This window comes from Aphidius gifuensis, linkage group LG4 (genome assembly GCF_014905175.1).
Source record: "Aphidius gifuensis isolate YNYX2018 linkage group LG4, ASM1490517v1, whole genome shotgun sequence".
Classification (NCBI taxonomy): domain Eukaryota; kingdom Metazoa; phylum Arthropoda; class Insecta; order Hymenoptera; family Braconidae; genus Aphidius; species Aphidius gifuensis.
In genome coordinates, this window is record NC_057791.1 from 7,600,600 (window position 1) to 7,624,490 (window position 23,891).

A 23,891-nucleotide genomic window follows, 5' to 3' on the forward strand; every position below is an offset into this window, starting at 1 on the left:
AATGAATTAATTGTGTCATTTTAACTAGCATGCTAAATTCTGTATTTTCCATACAGATATTATTTAATATCAATAATAACATTAATAAATCAATTTATTGATTTTTTTTTAAATCTCAAATAATTATAAATTTAATTTCAAATTTATGAACAATTAATGAAATAATTGTGTCATTTTAACTAGCATGCTACATTCTGTATTTTTCATACAGATATTATTTAATATCAATAATAACATTAATAAATTAATTTATTGATTTTTTTTCGAATCTCAAATAATTATAAATTTAATTTTAAATTTATAAACAATTAATGAATCGCTTTTTTCTCATATTTTGATAATATGAATATTACGTATTTTGATAAATTATTCTCAAATTTACTTACACTCGACAGTTCATAATTAAACCAACAATTAAACAACGTACTATAATATCATTATTATTATTTGATATTGTTGTTAATTTAATATTTTTTTTGTTTATAAATTCATGAATAAACTGGTTGATTATCAGGATGAACAGCAGTTCTAACAATTCTCGCACTAGCTAATTTTGGGAAATCATTATCTTGGTATTTTTGTGCAATTGTTCATAATATTCAATCACCAGAAGTTTTTTTACTGATATCTAAACCTTGTGATACTGTTTCTTTACTCAACATACCTGTATCACAACAAGAATTTCTGGAGATGACTAACTGCATCCAATAAACAAAATAAATGATGAGCTGGTGCATCAGTCATTATTTCTAAATCATTAAGGCTGTTTTAATAATGTGGAGATACATATTCCAACAAGACGTAAAAATCATTCAGATGCTTCGTGATATGAAAATAATGTATCACCATTAATATGATAAGCTTGGCATGCATCAGGTAGTTGACAATTTGATAATATTGGTGTATTTGCCATTGCATCAAGACACAATAAGTTTGTAATAGCTATTCTTCACCATTATCCCCAGATATATAATGATTATAATACTAAGTACTTTTATCTTTATCTTTTCTACCATGTGAATCACCTGGTACTGTTTTTTACGTAATTGTTAATAAGTTGTTATAATAATAATTAGCTACTAGCAATATTGATGATAAATATATATTATTTTTCTAACCTCAAAAAAATGTGTCCTATTTACTTTATGTGGTTCCCAAATATGTCCAATTTTAATTGATTAATTTATCAACAATTTTTGATGCATCATCTTTTATTGATGGTAAAATATATTGTAAATAATTGGCAACAGCTTCTTGTTTTTGTTGTGATGCTTCAATAGGACATAATACGTGTGTCATCTTCATCTAAATGACATGCTAATGAACCCAACTAATATTACAACTGAATGTTTTATGCGGTAATCATAATGTTATGTTTTTTTCACCATGAAAATCAACATTCTAAAAAAAAAAAATTGTACAATAGATGTATTGTTCTTGGTGTCTTAAATGGTGCTACTTGTGTTAATAATAATAATGCAACACTTTTTTTTGTTTCTCAATGTAAATTATTGTTTGTTCAACGACTTTACCAAGATTATTTGATTGATCATGATGAAGCTTTACTAAATCATCCTGTACATCACCACATTTTACCATCCTTGAATTATTTGTAAACTTTGACATTCCTCATAACCTGTAACTGCAGATAAACACAATTATGTTGACAATATTTCAGTTGGTATTTTTGGTATATTTGTCAAACCTGTAATGCTGCTTTTTTTAAAAAAAATTTTAACATATATTGGTAACAAACTATTGTTTTATTGAATAAATAATGATTAATAATGCTTAGTTGTATTAACGTTTGATATAAATTACATGACCATCTTGACACGTTGAGAAGCGAGACAGAAAGCATTACCAGACGTCGCATGCGCGAGAACCAAACCACCCAAGATGAAGACTATTTAAAAAAAAACATGGTATAATGGTATAAAGGGTTGTATTTTATGTTAAATTTTTAATCATCAAACGAATTGTAATTATATAATAATTATCATAATTATTAGTTTTTTTTTTTTTTTTTTTTTGAACAAAAACACAGTTTAGTTTTTTTTTTTTTTCTGGATAGATAAAATTCCAATGAAAAAAAAAATAATAATTTTTATTATTAGAATTTGTTTGTTTCCATGAATTTATTTTTTAATGAGTTTAGCCTCATTATCAAAACCATTTCAAATTAAATGCAAATTGTTAATGTTGATTTTTCAATACTTGTAAATTTTTTTTAAATATGCAAGTACACATACTTTGATCAACTTTCTTATTCTTGATTAATTTGCAAATTAAAAAAAAACAAACAAATGAATACTTTCACTGAATGCTAATATTTTTTTGGATATAAATGATGCTGATTAGCCTTCCACCAATCAAATGTCCAGTACTTCCTAGCTGATGTTTTGCTTACTGCTTCTCCAGTTAACAATTTGGTATCAATAAATGCTTTATAGTTTGTTAAATCAACTGAATCTTTTTGTTGCTCCTTTGGAAAGTCTTGTTGAGAATTTACTGGTACAGGCTGTTGTTGATGTTGCCATTTATTCGATTTCATCCAATCTAGTTGTTGATGGTTGTATAAAGGTAATTTATTCTTAATTTGTACCAATCGTTGTTGTTGTTGTTGTTGTTGTTGTTGTTGTTGTTGTTGTTGTTGTTGTTGTTGTTGTTGTTGCTGTTGTTGTTGCCAATGATTAAGTGGTACATTTGCATACAACGATGCAAGCATGTAGTCACAATATTGTTTTTCAAATTGTGTAGAATTTATTTGACTCGCAGTTGAATATATGAATTTATCATTTATGTTACATGGATTATGACCATGATATTCAGCTGGTACTTGTGAAAGCAATGGTCGGTGAAAAAATTCTTGGTGATGTTCTTCATTTACTTGATGAGCACTTGGTGTCAGTGCAGGTAATACAATAGGTGAAGAAGATGGTGGTGGTGGTGGTGGTTGTTGCAGAAATTTCAACAATTGCTGCTTGTAATCATAACCAGGAATCAGTGGTTGTGATGTTGTTGGCACTTGAGGCATCAATGATGCTTGTGATAATGACACCGGTGGTTGTTGTGGTGTTGTTGGCACTTGAGGCATCAATGATGCTTGTGATAATGACACCGGTGGTCGTTCTGTTGTTGTTGGCACTTGAGGCATCAATGATGCTTGTGATAATGACACCGGTGGTTGTTGTGTTGTCGTTGTTGGCACTTGAGGCATCAATGATGCTTGTGATAATGACACCGGTGGTCGTTCTGTTGTTGTTGGCACTTGAGGCATCAATGATGCTTGTGATAATGACACCGGTGGTCGTTGTGTTGTTGTTGTTGGCACTTGAGGCATCAATGATGCTTGTGATAATGACACCGGTGGTTGTTCTGTTGTTGTTGTTGGCACTTGAGGCATCAATGGTGCTTGTGATAATGATCTTGGTGGCTGTGAACCAGATTGTAGCTGTTTTGCATGAGTAAGCAGCCAGTTTCTAGCACGCATTGCAGCTTTGACACCCTATTCACAATTCAAAGCCTTTGACATGGTAATTTCTGCAGCTTCAATCTCATCTAACCATTTATGATCATTATTTTGTTCTTCTCTTTCTTCTGGTTCTTTAGCTGCAAACATGAACAACAAATAAAAATGATAGTAATAATAATAATAATAAAAATATAATAAAATAATATAAATTATCATTCAATTATTTTTTATATTAAAAATAAGAAAATGTGTTAATATTACTTTTAGCACCCCGCATTAACGACACTTAAATAATGTAAATCTAATAAATCATCAGTACCTTTATCATTGATAATATCAGTATCATTATTTCGCATTTGTAATGTTGCTAAATTTAAATAACATTCAGCAACTTCTGGTAAACCTTTGTGATACATTTCTTGTGCTTTATTAATATGAAGTAATCTCAATGACACTTAACGTTCAGCAAGTTTTTTTGATGTTCCTGCAGCAGTAGTTAACACTGCCTTATTGGTTCTTTAGTACATTTTGGATAAACAATGTTTTTATAATTTTTATCATATATTTGTTATTTCTTTTTTTTTTTTTTCTTCTTCACTAAATTTTTTTTCTTTTTCTAAATCTATCAATAATTTTGGTAGTTTGGTGAACTACCATTACCAGCCATGTTGTTTTGTTGTCTTGGACCACGATTACCATCACCATTACGTGAAAAATCACCACGATTAACTCGTGCACCATATTGTCCACCAGCTCTCATTGTCCATCTTTTATTTAATAAATAATAATTTATAAATTATTTATAAATTAAATTTAATATAATAAAATAATAATACATATTAACCTCCTCCTTGTTGCCACAACCCATTCACGACCATTCCTTTTACCTTTCTTTATTTGTGTTTGATCTCATGTTATCACTTTCATTTTGACCTTTTGGTTTATTTCTTTCTCTTCAATGTTTAATTTAAGACCTTTGTCATCTGGGTAATATATTGGCTGTAATTTAAAAATAAATAAATTAAATAAATAAAGTAATAAATTAATAAATTAAAATAAAAAAAAATGTAAATAAATAACTTACGAGGGCTTTAAGAACTTTAGCAACAACAGCATAATCTTCAAATGTTACAAAACCATAATTTGGTACTCCTGTTAAATTATTTTGTCCTTGTGGACCTTTACTACCAGTTGTTTTACAATGTAAATGTAAATCAACAACTTTACCAAAACGTTCAAATATAATTCTTAATTTAGATTCACTTGCTTGATGTGGTACATTACCAACAAATAATTGATGATGATCTGGCCAATTACGACATTTATTTTCTTTATGCATTGTATTTGCATATGAATTTTTACCACCTTGTCCACCACGTGATTGTTGTTGATTATCATAACGATTTTGTGATGATGATGATGATGATTGTTGTTGTTGTTCACGTTGTGATGATGATGATTGATTTGAATAACGTTAATTCTGTTGATTGGAAGACAATGTTGAATTTGTTGTTGCTGTTGATTATGTATTTTGATTTGAATGGGCAATTGTTGATGTACGTTGCTCGTCAATACGATTGTTGTAAACTATTACCAGATATCATACCAGCATATGGCATTAGTTTTATTGGTTGAATATTTGTAATAACACTATTGTGTCGTAGTTGACTTTTTTTAACAGCAATATTTTCTTGGAAATTATCAATTTTTTTGTATGTTGGTATAACAGATGGTACTTGTTGTTGTCGTTGTTGTTGTAGTGGTGGTGGATAATAAACATTTGTAATATAAGGTTTATTATCCACAAAAGATTTTGAATAATTAATGGATGTTGTACTTGTTGTCCTGGTAATGTTTGAAAAAATTTGTCATTTAATGCCATATATAAATGATGAATATTATTATAGAATCTAAATAAATTAATAAAAAGTATATTAAACATACAATTATTATTATCATATCTTGAAATGACGATTATTTTTATTATTATTTTAATTACTTGTGAAGATGATGTGTAGTATTGTCTAACAAACTCACGACCAACAGATTGTGCAGAGGTTGTTGTCTCCATGACCATTTCTTTTATATCAATCCTCAATTTTAACAACAAAATATCCTTCACAATAAAATATCTCAATTCATGGTTTATTATATATTTAAATATATTTTGACTTTTAAAGTTTTAAGAGACACATGATGAAATTCCACACCGAGAAATATTCACACAAGAAAAAAAAAATAACGGTAGTGTTTACATATATTTCCAAAACAGCTGACTAGCCCTCTAGGGATTCAATATATAAATACTTGAAAATAACCACAATCAGGACCGTGGTGAATCAGTTCATTGTTTTTGTGGATAATTGTTGGATTTTTTGTGAATTCTTTTGTCATAAATTTTACGTATTATTTAATATTTACATTTTCTTATTGTTAGTGAAATCATTACTATATATAATAAATTCTTTGTGAAGATTGTTGAATACTTTTACTGCAGTAAAAATGGGCTCTAAAAGAAATAGAATACGAAACTATTCACGAGCACATCAATGGCGTCAAAAGTAATTATCAATATATTTAATTATTATTATTATTATTATTTCAAATCTTTTAAATTTAATATTTTATCAATATTTATATTTTAAGTATTGATAAAAATATGTATTATTTATTTTCTATTATAAAAAGGACACTTGACCGCTTTTTATTCGTGATGTGATTGGTCGAAATTTTTTAGCATTTGTTTATAATTAATATTTTATTATTTTCTCTCTCATACTAACACGTTGCTACGTGTTGTTGTATGGTTGCTACGTTTGTTTATTTTCGGCAATTAATTTATTTAAGTTGTGTCGTTCCTAGATCAAAAGTCATATTACAGCTTTTGATTAAGTTCTATATATTTAAATTTAATAAAAAAAGTGTTGTTATATTTATTTATATTTATGAATATAACTAATATATATTACTAAATTGATATTTAAATAAAAAAAAGTTGAGGTGGTTACTACGTTATGGTTACTACGTTTATCAAAAACCTCATCATACTTATTACTATTACTTAATTAAAATATTATATAGATGTAAATATTGATATTTAATACAATTGTATAAAGTATAAATATTTATATAAATAAGTAAACAAATAGAAAAAGTTTGTGTGTGGTTGCTACGTATGATTGCTAATTATATTTTTTCATCAAATATAATAATACAATTGACTTTATAAAAAGCTGTAATATGACTTTAATACTTTGATTGAGCAACGACACAACTAAAAGATTTAATAATTATTTATAATTAGATCAAATGATATTTTTGTTCATTACGATAATTATAATATTGATTATTAACTTGAAATAAATATAGTAATTCATGGAAATGACAAATAAGAAAAGTACTTCACGTGATTATTAAAAAATTATAATTATGATGAAAAAATAGTATTAATAAACATACACAACAATATATACAACCACGCGCTGGAGGCGCAGGGTCGCTCTTGTTAAAAAATATACTATCATATCATCTCGTCTTTGTTTTTTAAGAAACTACAAATTATCGAAATAATGTAGAATAAAAAATTAAGATGGTATACACAGTAATTAATTATGCAAATATACCGTCAAAAGTAATTACCAATATATTCAATTATTATTATTATTATTATTATTATTATTTTAAATCTTTCGAATTCAATATTCTATCAATTTCAAATATCAATAAACATATGTATTATTTATTGATTTTTTAAAAATATCCATTTCATATCCATATCAATTCATCTATCCTTTATTTTTAATGAAACCTTAAATAATCAAAATATTGATTAATAAAAAATTAAGATGGTATACACAGTAATTAATTATGCGAATACAATCTGAGAAGAATTCAAAAGTAGGGGAAAGCGGTGCAAAATAGAACACTCAAAAAAATATTTTTACTTATATGATTTCATTATTTTTTTCATTTTCATGTTATTTTTTTATTTAAAAAGCTGAAAAAAAATTAAGGTTGAATGTAAATCACATCGGTGAACGAAGTTTGGGCCCGAGAGGGTGCGCATCTACATATGGTTATAAAAATATTTTCAGTGCCCCTCTGTCCAAAATATATTCACTATACTGACAGGCTCTTGGTAGTATGTGTGTATGTAGTCTATCTGGATAGGCACACACAACTACCATAACCAAGAAACATGAGACAGCACGACGAATAAAAGAGAGAGAATGACGGCTAATGATGAAAATTTTAATTCTGATAATTGAATATCTTTTAAAATCAACAGACGAAATTGATCGTTGAGGGCTTAAAAAATCCGTAGTATCATAAACTACAAGCTGGTAGTAAATTAAGGAAAATCGTATAGAAACTTTTTAATATGAAATCAAAAATCGTATAGTGGGAAATTCTATTTACATTCAACCTTAATGCAAGAAAAAAAACTTTTTTTTCAAGTGGAAAAAATACTTCCATATATTTACTTTGTTTGTAGAGAAAAATGGTAGTAAATCAATTTAAAAGGAATTATTAATAAATATAAATGAATCGAAGTAAAAGAAAAAATCATTTTTGTGGTAAATAGAAAATTTTATTGAATAACGATAATAAAATTTATGAGTAATAATTTTTTTTTTTTAATTTTCAAAAATTATTTTGTTTTTTTTATTCAAGATTCATAAGTGAGGAAAACTAATCAGAAAAAACTATCGTCATACATTGATTCATATTTTTTTTTAAAGTTATCCATTTTGCCCTGCATTCCCCTATTCGTCTTAAATTATTTTATATACTTCAACAGTATTATTTTTTTTTTGTTCATTATTGTTGATGTTGCTCATTTTATTAAAAAAAAAAAAGTCACAACCCAGCTAATTAGTAGATTATAATTGAATGTTCTGTTATTTTTTGTCTTTTTTGAACATTTAATAAATTAAATTTATTATTCTTTGATATACGAATATTTTTATTAATATACCTTTTCCCTGCTTATCCAATCATTTTTTATGGAAAAGATAGGACATTAGAAAGACACAAAAACTAAGGAAATTTTTTTTTTTTTTATTGATCAAGGTATCATTCTACATCGTTTTTGTTTTTAATGTGTAAAATAATGGCTTTTTTAATGTGTCATCTTGTCCTCTGAGTTTTCGTCATAATAAGTAATACGTGGAACCACTAAACGTTAGTTTCAGCCTTATAGAATTAGTTGATTTGTATCCTATTTTTTTGGCATTAAGCACATAGTTAATGATACCAACGTTTCATGAATTTTTTCAACAATTAAATTTCTCGCTATTCCCTTAGGCGATTTAAAAATAGAGATCAAGTTAGAAGCTGCGTTTTGCGTTCACCTGGAGAGGTTAGTGTACAGTCATCGGGTAAAAATGATACTTCTGAAGGACAACAAGATCAAAATAAAGGTAAAGTAAGTCAAACTAATATTTTTTATAATGCAAACTGTGATTCTACTAAGCTGCGAAAATTAAGTAAATGTGATATAAGTACAAATGAGCATAAATTTGTAAACAAAAATAGTTCAGAAAATGAATTAAATTTAAAAAAAACAACTTTCGAAATTGAAAGTAATTCATCATGTATTGATGAAAATACAAATGAGTATAAATTTGTAAACAAAAATAATTCAGAAAATGAATTAAATTTAAAAAAAACAACTTTCGAAATTGAAAGTAATTCATCATGTATTGATGAAAATACAAATGAGTATAAATTTGTAAACAAAAATAATTCAGAAAATGAATTAAATTTAGAAAACAATTGAAAGTAATTCATCATGTATTGATGAAAATACAAATGAGTATAAATTTGTAAACAAAAATAATTCAGAAAATGAATTAAATTTAGAAAAAACAACTTTCGAAATTGAAAGTAATTCATCATGTATTGATGAAAATACAAATGAGCATAAATTTGTAAACAAAAATAATTCAGAAAATGAATTAAATTTAAAAAAAACAACTTTCGAAATTGAAAGTAATTCATCATGTATTGACGAAAATACAAATGAGCATAAATTTGTAAACAAAAATAATTCAGAAAATGAATTAAATTTTAAAAAAACAACTTTCGAAATTGAAAGTAATTCATCATTTATTGATACGAGTATAATCGTCGATACACATAATGAAAATATCATTGAAAATAAAATGTCAGCTAATAATAGTATCAATACTAGTAGCGATAATGATGATAATAAAACTGAACTGTCTGATATATTTATTCAAGATCGTAAAATAACTGATATCAATTATCTTTTTAAAAATTTGCATGAACAGTTCGACCGCCATAACAATTGGTGTCCTAGTGCATTTAAAGATTTGAGAATTTATAAATATTACGATAAAGGTTTGAATTCTCGACTTTACATGCAGTGTATAAATTGTGGGCACACCGGCGATGTTTGGACTGATCCACCAGACCCAAAAGATAAAATCCCACTAAATGAAAGTGCAGTGTTAGGAACATTGACATCTGGTATAGGTTATAATACTCTACAAGAATTATTTGCAAGTATTAATGTTAAATCTATGTCCCATAAAACTTATGAGACAATTCGAATGACAAGAATAAATGATCTTGTTCATGCAGTATCTGCTGCTAGTATGGAAGCAGCTATAGCAGAAGAAATTGAATGGTCAATAAAAAATAAGTGCGTTACACCTGAAGGAATTCCTTGCATTGCAGTAGAAATCGATGGATCATGGTCCAAGAGATCATATAAAGGTGGAAGGTATGATGCTCTATCAGGACTGGCAGTTATTGTTGGCACGTATACTAAAAAAGTACTTTTCCTTTCAATACGAAACAAATACTGCTCAGTTTGTGACAGAGCAAAAAATCGAAATATTATTCCAAAAGAAAACCATAAAAATTACTGTTGGAAAAATTATGACAGAAATGATGCTTCAACTGCTATGGAAGCAGATATTATTGCTGAAGGATTTAGACAAAGTTATCCTGTCCGTAAAGTTATCTATAATCCTATTGTTGGAGATGGTGACAGTATTGTCTATAAAAAACTGGTGGACATGGATCCTTATGCGCATTTAGGTGTTCATGTCGAAAAAATTGAATGCAAAAATCATTTATTAAAAAATTTTGGCAAGCATGTTGCTGCAGTTGGAAACTTAGTAGTTAAACTTTCTGTGAGAAAGCAGCTTAAACCAAAAAGAATTCCCGTGTTACGAAAATATGTAGCTCAAAGTGGACAATTTATGCGATCTTTACTTGAAAAAAAAATCAAGCAGCTCAACTCTGAAAATTTAACAAGAGAAATAATACTCAAAAGATATACGAAGTTTGTATCAACATTACAATCACACACTTTTGGTGAACACAAATACTGTGATTCTACAGAAATGAATTGTGATGAAAGAGACGACAATATGGTAAACGAACTCAAACTAGTTGGAATGTACCAGCTGATTACAAAGCATGTGAATGATGTAGCACGCCATTCTCAAAGTCTATTGAAAGATAAAACAACAAACCATGCGGAATCTCATCATTCAATTACCAATAAACATTTATCTGGCCGCAGACTGAATTATAGTATGCGTAACAGTTATGAATTGAGAGCATTGTGCGGTGGTGTACAATTCAACTCTCAAGATGTATTGAGCCAACTTCATAAATTTGATAATAAAGTTGTTCCAGCTCAAATTTTAAAGATGGAAGCTAGTAGACAAGCTTCTGTTAAAGCCACTCATGCGTATAGAGTACGTAATAATTTTAAAAAAAGACAATATAATCACAAAACGGACATAAACTATGGTCCAAATTGTGATAGAGCTGACATTGCACCAGAACAATATACACTACTTGAAGGTGAGCATTTCGAAAGATTAAGAAAAAATCAAAATGATCGAGCTGAAATTGAAAAAATTACAAGAGCGCAAGCTTCATCACCTTTGTGGAAAGAATATCGCAAAGACTTAATTACAGCATCAAATTTTGGTGAAATTTTTCATCTCCTGCCAGCAACTTCATGCGCGAATATAGTCAAGAAAATTCGTCATGGTTTGAGCTGTAATACAAAGCAGATGAAATTAGGTAAAGACTCTGAAAAAGATGCTATTGTAAAATTATCAGAATCAATTGATAAAAAGATATATGCGTGTGGATTACTTATTGATGAACGTTGTTGTTTTCTTGGTGCTACACCATCTGGTAGATAATATATAATCTTCGTTTTCATGCATATCTATGTGCATTGAAAACGAAGATAGTATTATTGAAGTAAAATGCTTAGCATCTGCAATAGGTAAAACTGTAGACCAAGCATTAAGATCTGGAAAAAATTATCGACGAATATTCGATATTAACGATCTCAATAAAATGAATGAAAACCACAATTATTATTTCCAAGTACAAGGTCAATTACATATAGCTCAAAAACAACTATGTTACTTTGCAGTATACACTTTAAATTTAAAATTGAATCTGGAAGATAATAGTCAGTACATGGATTATGAGAATATGGAAATATATGATATAAAATATATAAAAGTCATGAAAGATCCCGATTTCTGGGAAATCGTGCGACCTGTTCTCGAAAAGTTTTACATGAATTGTCTTCTTCCAGAAATTATTGATCCCAGGCATGAATTTAATTTGCCAATTAGAGATCCTCTATACATTATAGAAGCTCAAAAAAATGCAGATAAAAAAAATGCAAGGAATAAACGTTCAAAAAACAGCAATGATATAGATAGTCAAATTCCGACAAAAATCGTTAAAAAGGTTCCTGGAGAGTCAGGTGAAAACGAGACAGACATAAAATGTTCAGAAAAAGATGATGATGTTGAAGTTATCGATTCATCGTCACTGAACCACAGGTCTAGAAATGAAAAAGCTTTCATTATCTCTGAGCAAATAAGATTGGCTGAATTGTATGAAACTCTTGTAAAAGACTTACCCAGGAGAAAGATTGCTATTATTAATAACATTAAATCTCACAATATGATATTTGACGAAGGAATAGAATTATTTTTGCAAACGCTAGTAAAAAATAGTGATTTTACTGTTATACCTGTTTGGTATATTAACAGTCCTCACGTTATAAAGCCTTCAGAAAGTCAAAATGACCTACAAATTTTAGGTGGTACATCTGATAATCGACATTGGGCCTGTATCTATTATAACGGATCTCAAATCTATGTTTACGACAGCATGCTTCGTAAGAGATTATCAGAAAAAGAAAAAACATTCATAGCTAAGCGCTATCCACATATTGATGACAAAGACATTTTATTTGAAAATGTAACAAGACAGCCAGATGCTACAAGTTGTGGTGCATACGCTGCTGCATATGCGACAGCTGTCGTATTAGGTTACGATCCAAGCAGCATTCAATTTTCTCGAAAGGCCGTAAATATTCGAGCACACATGAGTAGGGAAACAGGGCCGGTTCTATATCATCCCTTAATTAAAATTTGTAAAAAAAAAAATAAAATGAAAAAAAAAAAAAATAAAGGGTAGTTTTTGGAGGGTAGTTGGGGGTGTAGATAAGATGTTGAGGATTGAGGGATGTGTGTGTAGTTGAGATTGGGGGGATGAGGGTTGAGAGTATGGAGATTAAAAATGGGGGGACGGGAGTCGGGAGACGGGAGACGGGAGACGGGGACCGGATGTCGTTGACTCATGTATGATGAAAGAGATTGTTTATATAAACGTTATTAACGGTTTTCGTTCATATAAATACATAAAAAATTTATGGCTTTTTCTTAGAAAAAAATATAAAATAAAAGCATGCGTCATTATCGAAAAATTTAGATATAAGTGGGGCAACATAATAATATCAAGTTTTACGTATATGTAAATTATTATATATATGTATTTGTTTCTACAAAACGATTTTTTTAATTGAAAACCTATCAGTGCATTAAACGTGTTCGTGACGAAGAAGTTAAAAAAAATATGGAATTGATTGTAGATATACAAGGATTTAAGCAACCTCACAACGCATTTGTTTTAAAAGAGTTTGCTGCAATTAATGTTCAAAACAACGAAACACATTGTTTTGTATTTAAGCCACCAAATACATGGAATCATCTACCTGCAAAATACAAGTCAATTAATCTGTGGTTGATACGCAATTGGCATGGGTTATCGTGGGAGTGTGGTGATGTATCTTATAATGACATAAAACTGATAATTTCTAACGTTTTGGAATCAGCTTGTTATATATACGTCAAAGGTGACGAGAAAAAAAAGTGGTTGGATGAAATCACTGACAATTCAAAAGTAATAATTGATTTATATTCAATGGATTCTCCAGGGATAAGAACAATAAAAAATCAAATAACAAGTCATCCAGGAATTCATTATGCTATACGTAATTGTCATTGTGCACTTGACAATGTGCAACAATTAAAACTATGGTTTCAGAATTATTGGGGTGAGAAATCATCTCTTAATAAATCTATACAGTTGTACTATGCATTAAAAAATTTATCGAAACTTAGAAAAGAAGATATAGAAATTTTACCAGAAAATTTTAGCCTTTCATACTTTCATACGCCTCGGAATCAATGGATGAAATTTGGGATAAATTGCCTGAAAATCTGAAAAACAACCATAAATTCATCGAAGAGCGTCGTTGTAAAGAACATTTTAATTTTTTGGGATTATATACAGATGCATTTGATGGACCATTACCAAAAAAAAAAAATTGTATTCCATGTCAAAATAATAAAAAAAAAATAATTTGAAAAAAATAATAAAACCTCACATATATATTTTATGTGAGCATTAAAATTTATGATGACTAACCAATGTTTATTTTAAAAAAAAATTAGGGTCAACGGTTTTTACATATACGTTATAAAACACTACAGTGCATGTGCGCACGCATCAATATATACACAAAAGAGGGGCCTTGTGAATTCGAAAAAAGCTTGAGTAGAGCTCATTAATATATCAACTTGTGGTGTGTGAACATTAATAAAGTAAATATAAGTTATAACTAAAAATAATGGACCAGTGTCAAATAGAGTCTGAAATATATGAAAATTTTTTGATGAATAATGCTGAGTATAATACACAACAAGAAAAGCTGGAGTCATTTCTTGAAGATTTACATATACATTGGAAAAAAGTTGAACTTCTACGATTCGAAATGTTTTTGGATACGTATGATGAAGTATATTCAATGACTGAGAGTCAAATTAAATTAATTGACTTATTTGAGCTACCACCATACGTCTATGATGAAAAGGATCTTGTATTAAAATATTTTGATCGGACTGCAATTCCAACTTTAACACCACTCATACAAGAATTATTTGAGCTATGGAATAAAAATGAAAAAATCGAACGGAGATTCATAGAAGAACAAGAAAGCGAAGAAGACATTGAAGAACAAGATCAAGAAACAAACAGCGAAGAATAATTTTTAAAAATGTATTATATAAAAGTAAAATAAATATCTATAAACCAATGTTGTATTTTAAAAAAATGTTTCTTTATTTATTTTTAGTTTTACAAAATTCATTATGTTTTTTGATTAATATTGGATCTATAATTTCACTTAATTTTTTAATCCGCATTTGAAATCTTTCATGATCTCGAGCCATTGTTTCCCATTCTCCACGTCTTGCTGATCGATAGGCATACGCCCATGTATACATCACGTGTACGGTAGTGGTAGTAAACGATACATGCATCTTTTGAATAATATTGATTGCAGAATTTTTTGATTAGTTTTCTCAATATCTTCTGGACATTCGAGTTTGAAATATTTTATTGTTGATTTTTGAATGTTTTCTTCTGGTTTTATTTTATTTTTATTATCCATTTGTTTATTATTTGTCAATTAAAACTTGTAGTTAATATTTAGGTCGATGATCTCCTACTGAGCCATATTTACCTTGCTTTACATAACCATAATATGGTTCAGAACCTCGCAATGATTTAGATATTTCAAAATAATTTTTCCTCGATTCTTTTTCAACTTTTGATTCGTATTGCATTCCACTTGAACGCGAGGAGCTATTACCACTTGTATTTTTATCCATTATTTCGAAGCAAAACGTTTTTTTTAAATTATTTTCCTTTTTTTGACCAAGCAGAAAAAAGTTTAGAATCTTTAGATTTCGGTTCGTTGTATTGTTGTTGTTTTCTCTCTTCTTTTTCAGCTTTTGTCTCTTTGATCAAAGGAGTTTTATCAGAATATTCGTCAGTAGATTTATTTTTTTTAAACATTTCGATGTTTACTCCATAAAAGTTAAACATTGAATGAAAGATTTTGAGTTTAGGATTAAATTTAAACTAATTTTCTGACGGAGCCACTGATTGGATTGTACTCGACAATGCGATCATGTAATATTAAACAATAAGCCGATGTTTCAGCGGGAAACTGTTCGAATGATTCGAATTCAAGTCGTATATCAACGGGTCCAGATTTTAAAAATTCATTTTGTTTTGAACAATCAATCACAATAAGAGGAGCCTGATCTATGTATTCTTTTTTTGTTAATAATGGTTCTGACTCTTTTCCGTAATACGAAACTTGAAATTGAGCAAACATGTCATATAATAAAGCATATTGATTTTGTGTTATGTTAATATTAAGATTACCATATGGATATGATTGAGAATTCAAGAAAAGTTTAATATCTCTCATCTTACAATGATCAAAAAGACTGGCATCTTTATTTGCAACATTTTTTCGTGCTGTTTGAAAACCAACGATGACGTATCTTGGTTTTTCAAGTTGTGTTGATGTTTTAACACTCCAAATATGCTTTGTTGTTGCTGGTAGCAAAGGATAATCATACAGCTCCCAAGTACGAAAACTCATTGCTATAGATGGATCTTTTGCAATAAAATTAAGTAATTGAATTTTTTGTTTGTCTGACACTCGTATATATGGCACTATCCACTCAATTTTTTCCAAACTAATTTTTACATTTTCAGCAGCAGCAGCAGCAGCATCAGCAACAGTTGTCTGTTTATATGCGTTTGTATCTGTATTCGATCTTACAATAATAAGTTCATGCTTTGCATTAATAATTATTTTACGATAATCTTCAGCGAAACCTAATAATATACTCAATGGAATGGATATATTAAAATTTCCTTCATTATCAAATATTTTTTCATCGTTTATCCAGCCTGCATTTTCAAGAAATGCTTTTTGATTAGGGTTAAATGATACATATCCTTTCATTAAAGTTGTAAGACCAACATTTTTACTACGATCAACTTCAATGCCATTTATTTCATAACGAATTTCTTCAAACATATGAGCAATTGACATTTTAACAAGAGAAGTTGTAGCAGCGACAGCAGTTCCATTACTTTTTGTAAATTTTCCTGTAATATGTAGTGAACTTTTACTTGGTAATAAACACAAGTCTTGATGTTGAACTCCAATTCTTATTTCATCACTATTATTAAATTTTGAAGCGCCATATGGCAGATGAGTGTGAAGCTCATAATGAGCGACTGATTCATCAAATATTATAGGTTTTTGAATATTTAAGATTTCTTCCATGGTTGAAAGCAAAAAAACAACAAAATTGTATAACTACTTTTCTTTTTAGTTTTAAAACCGAGATTTTTCAGAAACTGAATGTTCTGACGTGTTATCACTTTCAGAGGTCTTTGAAGACTGCTTGACTTTTGGCATGTCAATTGATTTTTATAACTCTGTCCATAAACTTTTCTAGTGAAAACGATTCCCATTATTATAGGCGCTTTACATGCAAACGTATTGTTATAGTTTCTCCTCGAAAATTCACTAAGTCTCCGTCTTGATCAACAATTTTTAATTGAATATTGTGTATTGCTTGTACGGTGATTGGAAGATAAATGACATGCGATGGCACTTCTATAATCTTATATCCTTTTGGAACACAAGGAAAAAATTCATGAATCGTGTGAACTGGTCGATCATTCATGTAAGCACCTGTCGTTATATTACATTCAATACGCAAAGCATTGACTTTTATAATAGTAACAGTCAAATCTGATTTATGCACAACATTTGGCGTTAATATTTGTGATGAAAATCCTAGCAATCGACCTATAGTATTATTTTCTTGGAAATTTATAAAATTATCACATAATATTTCACAACATAATTCATTTGTATTAGCTTTAATACTCAGAGAAATTTCTGGTAATTCTTTCTTTATATAGTCTTCAATATCTTCAATTTCATAAGTGCCAGTAGGTATTGTAATTATATAGTCACCTACATGAAATTTATTATTGTATTCATCAATATTTGGTATTGAATTGAATGTTAATAATTCAACGAGTCCCATAACATAATTTTTATCTTTAGATAATTCTATTGGTGGAAAATATTGAGCCTCTAGAATCGAGGAGGCTCCAGACAGTGTTAGCGTGAACGAATCACTCATGACTAATATTGAAACAGTATGTACATATGTATTTATAATTTTCCAGCTAAAAATTTTAAACATAAATGACCACATATAACTGTATCATATTTTTGATAATTCTTATAATTATATTTAATGCTACCAACACCGAGATATTTTTTAAGTTCTTCGGGAGGACCTAAGTCTCCAAAACTATCAAAATAAATAACTTGATCATTTTTTTTTTTATACGCAACCCAGTGTGTGCCGGGACCATCTTTATCATCAAGATTGATTATTGATGACTCATATTTCCTAGGACCTGATTTAGGTAAATCATTTCTCATAAATACACCTCGAAAATATGGAATTTTTAAAATTTTTGCATATTTGATGAGATCAATATCAGTCAACGCTCGATGTGGTAGCTTTACATGTTTTTTGATGGCTTTAAAAATAAACCAAATCCTTTTTTATGAGGCTGCAAAAACATACCATTTCCCAAAGCAATTGATTCCATTTTTGTATTATGGCGTTTATTTTCTTCAAGTCTACTTTTTGCAGCATTTGCTTCATTGATAGTTTTTACTACTGTAGCAGCTCCACCCGATAAAGCACCCACTGCACTAAGACCAGCAAAAATAGGCATTAAAAACGGTAAAAATCCTCCAATTTTTGCTGGTAATGGTAAAACACGAGGTAACCGAACATTTTTTTTACCACCAGATTTTTTCACAGCATCACGTGCTCCCTTTATAATTGATTTGATAGGATCGCCTCCAGGCTGAGTAAGTTTTTTTGTTAAATTGATAATTTTCTTTAATGATACCGAAGGTCTTTTTTTCTTTTTTATTTTTCTAGTTCCCTTTTTTTTCAATGTCATACCCATTTTTACTTTTGCTTTCATAGCGTTTGTTATTCCCCAAGCTGCTGCTTTTTCAGCAATAGAAGAGTCGTTAGCAAGAACACGTTGCCAAGCTTTTTCAGCAAGCTCTCTGTCAGCCTGATGTCTAGCGACTAAGTTATCTTTATTTTTTTCGTATTGTATATCGTGTTCTTTACACGATTCGTCTAGGGGATTTATACCTCGATCACCTCGTTCTAATCTTTTTGCTAATTTAGTACCAGGCCCACAATAATTGTATTTTGGGATATGTAACTCAAAAGGAAGTTTATTAATGATTTTATTGACAACACCTTTTCCTAATTTTTTTCGACGTCTGTGCTCAATCATAGTTTAAATGTAACTGATGTTAACGATTATAAGAGCACGTATTTATATCAAAACGATTCAGTAATAATCAGGACTTGTTCCAACGTACACGATGCAATTTAATAAACAAAACAAAAAATTACCAGTAACCAATTTTGATGAACTTATTCAACAGAGTAGCGACAGAAAGAAAAAAAGACATGGTGAATTACTACCAAACAGTGTTCGAGGAATATTTTGTGGTCCTAGCGGTATAGGAAAAACGAACGTATTATTTGCAATAATCACACATGAAAATGGTTTAAGATTTGAAAATGTTTATGTTTACTCAAAGTCTTTGAATCAGCCAAAATATAAATTGCTAGAAAAATTATTAGGTATCGGTTATTTTCCTTTTAATGAACATGAACAAGTACTTCAACCTCAAGATACAAAACCAAACTCTGTTATGATTTTTGATGATGTTTCATGTGAAAAACAAGATAATATTAGAGTTTTTTTTTGTATGGGTCGACATCAAGACGTAGATTGTTTTTATCTCTGTCAAACTTATGCTCGGATACCTAAACATTTGATTCGAGATAATGCGAATTTTTTAGTTCTTTTTAAGCAAGATGATCTCAATTTAAAACGAATATATTTTGATCATGTAAATACAGATATGACATACACAGAATTTAAAAATTTATGTTATACATGTTGGAAAGATGATAAACATGGATTCATTGTAATTGATAAAGATAGCGAATTAAATAATGGTCGATATAGAAAAGGCTTTGATTGTTATATCAGTATAAAATCAAAGTAAACATTATGTTGACAATAGTATTATCATAGATGTCAAGTAATGAACATCAATATGGACAATAAAATAAAAATAAATGAAAAGAAAGAATTACTAAGTCAAATTGCTAGAGCCAGTCATGCTATTAGACAAAAACATAAAATTTTGAAATTAGGTCAAGAAACATCAGATAATATTTCAAGCAATGTATTCAAGCCTATTGTGACACCACTTCAAAAATTAGTTGAGGCTTCAAATCAAAATAATAATCACAATAATATAAAACAAGAAATTAAAGATGAAATCAATAAAGTGTCAATTAAAACAGAGGAAAAATATGAAAATGATTTATTAACTGATGATGATGATGATAATGATGGTCGAGAAGATCAAATGGCTGATTCATCATTTGCAAGTGCTCTGGGCTCTGATAATAGTTTAAATCAAACGCTTCAATCTACCCCAAAAAATACTCAAAAATATTTAAAAAAACTTAATAGACAAAAGCATTCAGATAGTGGTTATAATATTCGGAAATTGAAACAAGATAATATGCTCAAATTTGGAAATTCACAAGTTGAATTTAAAGATAATAAAATTTATATTGCTAATTCAATATATGATGAAACACCAGGCTTACTAGAATTATTATTTTCAAGTAGCCCTAATGCATCACTGATCGAAAAAAATGATGAAAAAAATTTTATTGATATTATAAAATTAACAAATATTCATCATAAATATTATGACCCAAAAGGTGATTTAAGAACCGAAAATACTAAAAAATATAAGGAATATATTTTGCCATTTATCAACTCAATAACACATCGAGGCTCCGGCTTGCCTAAATATAAAATTACTAATAATTCTGCAATTGATTATGTTCATTGGAATGATCCCAATGAGCTTATTGATCGTCTTAGACTTTTGATAGCTTCTCAAGCAGCTGGAAATCATGGAAATGATAATGAAATAATTTCAATTATAGAAGAATTGAAAGAGGCTGAAATAATCTATTAATTAATGTGCATAACATAAATTTATTCAGTTGATATCCATCGATCAAACAAACATGAGCATCGATGTTTTCGGACGCCAATTGACACAAAGTAAAATAAAAGCTAAGGGTACACGTGGACCCCCTGGTGAGGGTTTTAAAATAACAAAAGACGGACATTATGATATTAATTATCGAAGACTGTGTAATATCGCTGATCCTGTATTGATTACAGATGCAGCATCGGTAAAAATAGTACGCAATATTGTAAAAGAAGAGACACGAGCTTTGTATCAAATAACATCGTCTTTGAGAGATATAGCTGATACTAATACTACACTCATAGATTCCCTTAAATCTGAAATAAAAATAAATCAAAACAATCAATCTATTCTGATTGAATCACTACAAGATCTTGCAACACGTAACGCTGATGTAATTTATCAGCTTGATAAAAAAGTAGTTGAATTGGATACCAATAAAAATTATATCGTAAATCTAATTACAAATCTCGAAAACCGAGTTTCAATTTTAAATAAGTTTGAAAGTGATAATCAAAACTTCACTGGATCTTTAAAAAATCTAGAAAATAAGCTCAATATTCTAGAAGGAGCTAACAGCGACATAAAAATTTTTACACAGAACATAAAAAATAAATTAATATTAAAATTAATTTTAGAAAAAATTAATTCTAGGAATAGTTATTGATAGAGATATAAGAGGTCTCGATGAAACGTGGCAAGCAGATCTTGTTGAAATGATCCCTTATTCATCTGTCAATAATGGTTACAAATATTTACTTACAATCATAGATACATTTTCTAAATATGCTTGGGCAATTCCTGTGAAATCAAAAAATGGTAAAGACGTCACCAATGCCATGAAATCTGTCCTAGTGCAAAAACGTCGTCCACAGAATTTAATGGTTGATCAGGGTCGAGAATTTTGGAATAAAGAATTTCAAACATTAATGAAAGAATATAATATACATTTATATCACACGTTTAGCAATTTAAAAGCATCAATTGTTGAACGATTTAATCGTACATTGAAAAATCTCATGTGGAAGAAGTTTACTCTTCAAGGTTCATATAAATGGCAAAAAATATTACCAGATATATTACAACAATATAATAATACAAAACATCGAACAATAAAAATGAAACCCCTAGATGTTAATTCAGTTAACGAGAAACATATATTAAAAAATATTTATCAAAATTTTAAAATTAATAGAAAACCAAAAAATAAATATATCGTTGGCGATAAAGTACGTATAAGTAAATATAAAAATGTTTTTGAGAAAGGATATACACCGAATTTTACGACTGAAATATTTACCGTAAGCGAGGTTAAAAGCACTGATCCTGTAACTTATAAACTCATAGACTATGAAAATAATCCGATTCAAGGAGGTTTTTATGAAGAAGAATTGACTTCAGTGAAATACACAGACATTTATCTTGTTGAAAAAATTTTAAAAAAACGTGGCAATAAATTTTTGTGTAAATTCTTGGGATTCGATTCACGACATAATACATGGATTGATAAATCTAACTTATGAGTACTTCTTGAAATCAGATGAGTGGGGATTCGACTATATATTGTGAGGTTTTTTTCTGACGGCTGACAGTTGGATCTCAAATTTTAGTTGTGAGTTTTTGTTAAATATAATAAAAAAATAAAACATGGTTCGTTTTATTGATGTACAAGGATTCGGTAATCCACAAAGGTGTTTGGATTTTTCATATAAAGAGTTTGCTTGGTTAGAGCTAGACTCTAAATATGAAAATAAAAATTGGAAAGATAATCATTTTATTTTCGCTGAAGAATATCCTGCAGCAGAATGTCCGCAAAGAGAGAAAAATGAAATTTTATGGTGTCAATCTAAAATTCATGGCATACCCTGGAGTTTTGGCGAAACACCTTATAAAAGGGCATTCTTTGAAATTCAACATTGTGTTTTTAATGAAGGACCTGTAATTGTCAACGGAAGATCAACTAAAGATTTGATTGAATATGTATGCTGTTTATATCATGAAGAGAACAACGAATTGGTATTCGATTTACAACAATTAGGTGCTCCAGACTGCGATAAAATGGAAGAAAAAGCACCATTTTCACACTCTGAAATGCATCCACTCTGTAAAAATTACGATTGTGCCATTGAAAATGTATACAAAATGAAACAATGGTTTCAAAAAAATTTTCCAAACATCAATACTGAAGAAGATTTTACCTGGATACAACTTTTAGAAAAAAGAATAGTTAACAAATAATAATTTTAAAAAACAAAAAATTGTATGGAAAAAATAAAAACTCATTTTTATAACATATTCAAGTATTATTTATTTTTTTATATCCCCATGGTACAGTGTCTGTAGTATTAGGCAGTAAAATTCGTTTGTCGTCTTGCCAACTTAATGCTAATTTTGTTTGTAAAATTGTATGAACTACATGTTTTTTACTTCTAATTAAATATTGTTTTTTAATTAAATTCTTATGACTAAATAAACATTCTTTATAATCATTGAACTCAATTTCTTTCATTACAGATCTTTTTACTCCTTTTGCTTTTTTTATAATTTTATCTTCATTTAATATTTTCATGCTGTAAGCTTTTGCACGCAAACCAACAAATTCTGTTACAATTTTGCCTTGGTTTTCGTCTTTCATAACACCGATTTTTCGTTTATTTACTAAAGGCATGTTATAAATATTATTTTCTGGATAATCAGCTGTATCAAATTTTTCCAAATTTTTTTTCATACATTCATAAATATCAGGTACTGTGAATAAATAAGCTAAAGCATCTGTATCCATGTATAAAAGTTTAGCTGAATTTCCGTACGTTTTCTTAACATAATCATAATGAAAATCATACAAATAAAATTTAGAAATATCAAGAATTGAAAACCCTATATAAATTGGTTTGTCAAATTTTATTTTTACTCTAGACATTTCAATAACAACAAGATCTTTTCCAAGTATCATACTACTATGAAAATTTGGTTTTGATATTAGTGATTTTGCTCCATATCGTCCATCCCATTTTGTTATCATTTTCA

The 23,891-nt window shown here is 28.8% G+C and overlaps 2 protein-coding genes and 1 long non-coding RNA gene across 3 annotated transcripts; all 3 read right to left on the bottom strand.

The window, feature by feature from the left end:
* Window positions 1–2,326: 2,326 nt before the first annotated feature.
* On the bottom strand, window positions 2,327–3,493 carry LOC122853809 (vegetative cell wall protein gp1-like). The gene is made up of 2 exons (XM_044154230.1): window positions 2,809–3,493; window positions 2,327–2,559 (listed from the first exon to the last, which is right to left on the bottom strand). The coding sequence occupies exons 1-2, from the start codon at window positions 3,491–3,493 to the stop codon at window positions 2,327–2,329; spliced, it is 918 nt and encodes a 305-aa protein (XP_044010165.1).
* A 931-nt stretch (window positions 3,494–4,424) lies between these two features.
* On the bottom strand, window positions 4,425–4,773 carry LOC122854960. The gene is made up of 2 exons (XR_006374021.1): window positions 4,560–4,773; window positions 4,425–4,474 (listed from the first exon to the last, which is right to left on the bottom strand). It is a non-coding gene; the product is annotated as an uncharacterized LOC122854960 (long non-coding RNA).
* A 10,988-nt stretch (window positions 4,774–15,761) lies between these two features.
* Window positions 15,762–16,994, bottom strand: LOC122853810. The gene has a single exon (XM_044154231.1). The coding sequence runs from the start codon at window positions 16,992–16,994 to the stop codon at window positions 15,762–15,764; it is 1,233 nt and encodes a 410-aa protein (XP_044010166.1).
* Window positions 16,995–23,891: the final 6,897 nt, after the last annotated feature.

What these genes read in the sequence shown, in the direction of transcription:
- LOC122853809 (XM_044154230.1), bottom strand. Translation starts at nt 3,493, where the DNA reads ATGCGTGCTAGAAACTGGCTGCTTACTCATGCAAAACAGCTACAATCT. An exon ending in ATATCATGGTCATAATCCAT is followed by an intron (nt 2,560 to 2,808) that starts GTAACATAAATG and finishes ATCAACAACTAG; the next exon opens with ATTGGATGAAATCGAATAAA.
- LOC122853810 (XM_044154231.1), bottom strand. Translation starts at nt 16,994, where the DNA reads ATGGAAGAAATCTTAAATATTCAAAAACCTATAATATTTGATGAATCA.